General features: G+C 34.0%; 1 protein-coding gene across 1 annotated transcript; it reads left to right on the plus strand.

Moving 5' to 3' along the window:
- The first annotated feature begins 1002 nt into the window (after positions 1-1002).
- Positions 1003-1538, plus strand: LOC111682646 (RNA-binding protein 24-like). Its single transcript, XM_023444639.2, has 2 exons — positions 1003-1093; positions 1157-1538. The coding sequence occupies exons 1-2, from the start codon at positions 1082-1084 to the stop codon at positions 1403-1405; spliced, it is 261 nt and encodes an 86-aa protein (XP_023300407.1). The 5' UTR covers positions 1003-1081; the 3' UTR covers positions 1406-1538.
- Positions 1539-2500: the final 962 nt, after the last annotated feature.

A 2500-nucleotide genomic window follows, 5' to 3' on the forward strand; every position in this document is an offset into this window, starting at 1 on the left:
TCTAGTTCAGTTCTAGTTCAGTTCTAGTTCAGTTCTAGTTCAGTTCTAGTTCTGTTCTAGTTCAGTTCTAGTTCAGTTCTAGTTCAGTTCTAGTTCACTTCTAGTTCACTTCTAGTTCAGTTCTAGTTAAGTTCTAGTTCTGTTGAAGTTCAGTTCTAGTTCAGTTCTAGTTTAGTTCTAGTTCAGTTCTAGTTCAGTTCTAGTTCAGTTCTAGTTCAGTTCTAGTTCAGTTCTAGTTCAGTTCTAGTTCAGTTCTAGTTCAGTTCTAGTTCAGTTCTAGTTCAGTTCTAGTTCAGTTCTAGTTCAGTTCTAGTTCAGTTCTAGTTCAGTTCTAGTTCAGTTCTAGTTCAGTTCTAGTTCAGTTCTAGTTCAGTTCTAGTTCAATTCTATATCAGTTCTAGTTCAGTTCTAGTTCAGTTCCAGTTCAGTTCTAGTTCAGTTCTAGTTCAGTTCTAGTTCAGTTCCAGTTCAGTTTTAGCATAGTTTAAGTGCGGTTCGAATTTAGTTCAAGTTCGGTTTCAATTCAGTTCTAGTTTTCAGATAAAGTATTAACAATAATCTCTACTATATTCCCTAGTTTAGACTATTATCTGCTTTTTGACATTGATTTAAGTCTTTACAATGTACATTGTTTTCAAAACTGTAGTCTCTAAAACATACAAATTTTAGTCGCTACCAAATAGGCAATAATTCAAAAAGTAGTTTATTAAACCAAACGTTGCCAAAATTTTAATGAGACCTTCTTTAAAAAATGCTAATTATTAACACATATTTGTGTTATTGTAAAGCATTAACGTTAAAAGTAAATCGGAAATATATATTACAGATATTTAACTGTTAAAATCAACAATAGCAAAAAATTAAAATTCTATCAATCATCAACACCCACAAAATAACCACAATTACACAGTAACCTTGCAGGCAAAAAAGTTTTTAACATTTAGCCAAAAAATAAATAAATATTTATGCAAATATTTATAATTTAATTTACTAAAAAAGTACAATTAATATAAAAACCCTTAGTTATTAACAATTAGTTATCAGTTCAGTAAAATCTGTAAAACTAAACAAATCAAACAAAATGTTCAAATTCGTAAGTTTTCAAAATTTTTTTCTACCCTTAAGAACTGAAATTAATAATAAAATTATTTTATAGTTAGCTTTGTGTTTATTCGCTGTTATTGCCTTGGCTGCCGCTAAACCCGGTATTGTGGCACCTTTGGCTTACTCGGCTCCTGTAGTAGCTGCTACCACACCTTACGCTGCTGCTTACACTACTCCTTATGCTGCTGCCTATACTGCTTACTCTGCCTTCCCTTATGCTGCTTCTCCTTATGTAGCTGCTCCTTATACCGCTGCCTACTCCACTTATCCTTATGCTGCTTCTTACTTGTTGCGCAAGTAAATTTAGAATTAAAGGACTCGTTGGTTATGAAAAAGTGCAAAGAATTTGTTTACGGAATTTATATGACTGATGAAAAAAAAAACGCTAAATAAATAAATTTACTCTTATAGAGTGAAATTTTGTTTAAAACGAATATGATCTTTTTAAGACTTTTATCCTAGAAGACTAACACAATGTTTTACATGAATATTAGCAAAACATATACCTCTTAGACCGAAAGTATTCTAAACTGAATGAGAATTACAACAGTACAATTGAAACGAATGTGTTTCTTAATGCCTCTTCTTGAATTAAATAAGAAGCTTTTGTTATTTTAAGTAAAAAGAGCTGAACATACCAATTCATTCATAGTTGAGAATAGTTTTTCTCTTTTATTAACTTCTGTGCTTGATTTGTTAAATCAAGACCGATTTGTATCGATATTTGTACCGATATTCATATTTAAACATTTAAAGACTTATGGTTTTATTAGTAATATAATCTTTAATTAAGAACAAGATTTCCCATTCTGTGAAAGTAGTTTCTGAAGAATATTTATAATATCGCATAAAATGGCTCAGGTCTATTTTAAGTAAATGAATGTCGAGAGTTTTACGTGAGTACCTGGCATGATGCGTTACCCTCGGTGGTCTTTTCATCCACTGGGTAGACTTGTCAACGGTTTACCATAGCCCCTATATCCTTCAATGAAGAACTCAGCAGGCAATTTTTGTAAATTCGTTTTGACCGGTCCATGTACAAGCACTTTGCTGAAGTACTCGAGCTATCTAATCTCAGACGATTGGGTGGCCTCTGTTGATTCGGCAATAGCACCTACAGACGTAACCGGTGGCTGTGGGTTTAAACCACAGCCACTACGTGGATCTCGAAGGAACCTCAACTAACTGACCAGCCAGGACATAGTCCTGCGGGCAACTGGCCACCCGTATTACCAGATTATGCGGTGCTCTTTTCTGACCTCTTTCAATCTATGTACGGACTGAGTCAGGCAGTAGACTGTAACCAATTTTTTAGTTCCGGCCAGACTAGAAGTATCCGTCACCTCTTTTTACCCCGGGATTGCAATAACACCAAGGTGGAGGGTTCACCAAGGTA

Source organism: Lucilia cuprina, chromosome 5 (genome assembly GCF_022045245.1).
Source record: "Lucilia cuprina isolate Lc7/37 chromosome 5, ASM2204524v1, whole genome shotgun sequence".
Taxonomy (NCBI): domain Eukaryota; kingdom Metazoa; phylum Arthropoda; class Insecta; order Diptera; family Calliphoridae; genus Lucilia; species Lucilia cuprina.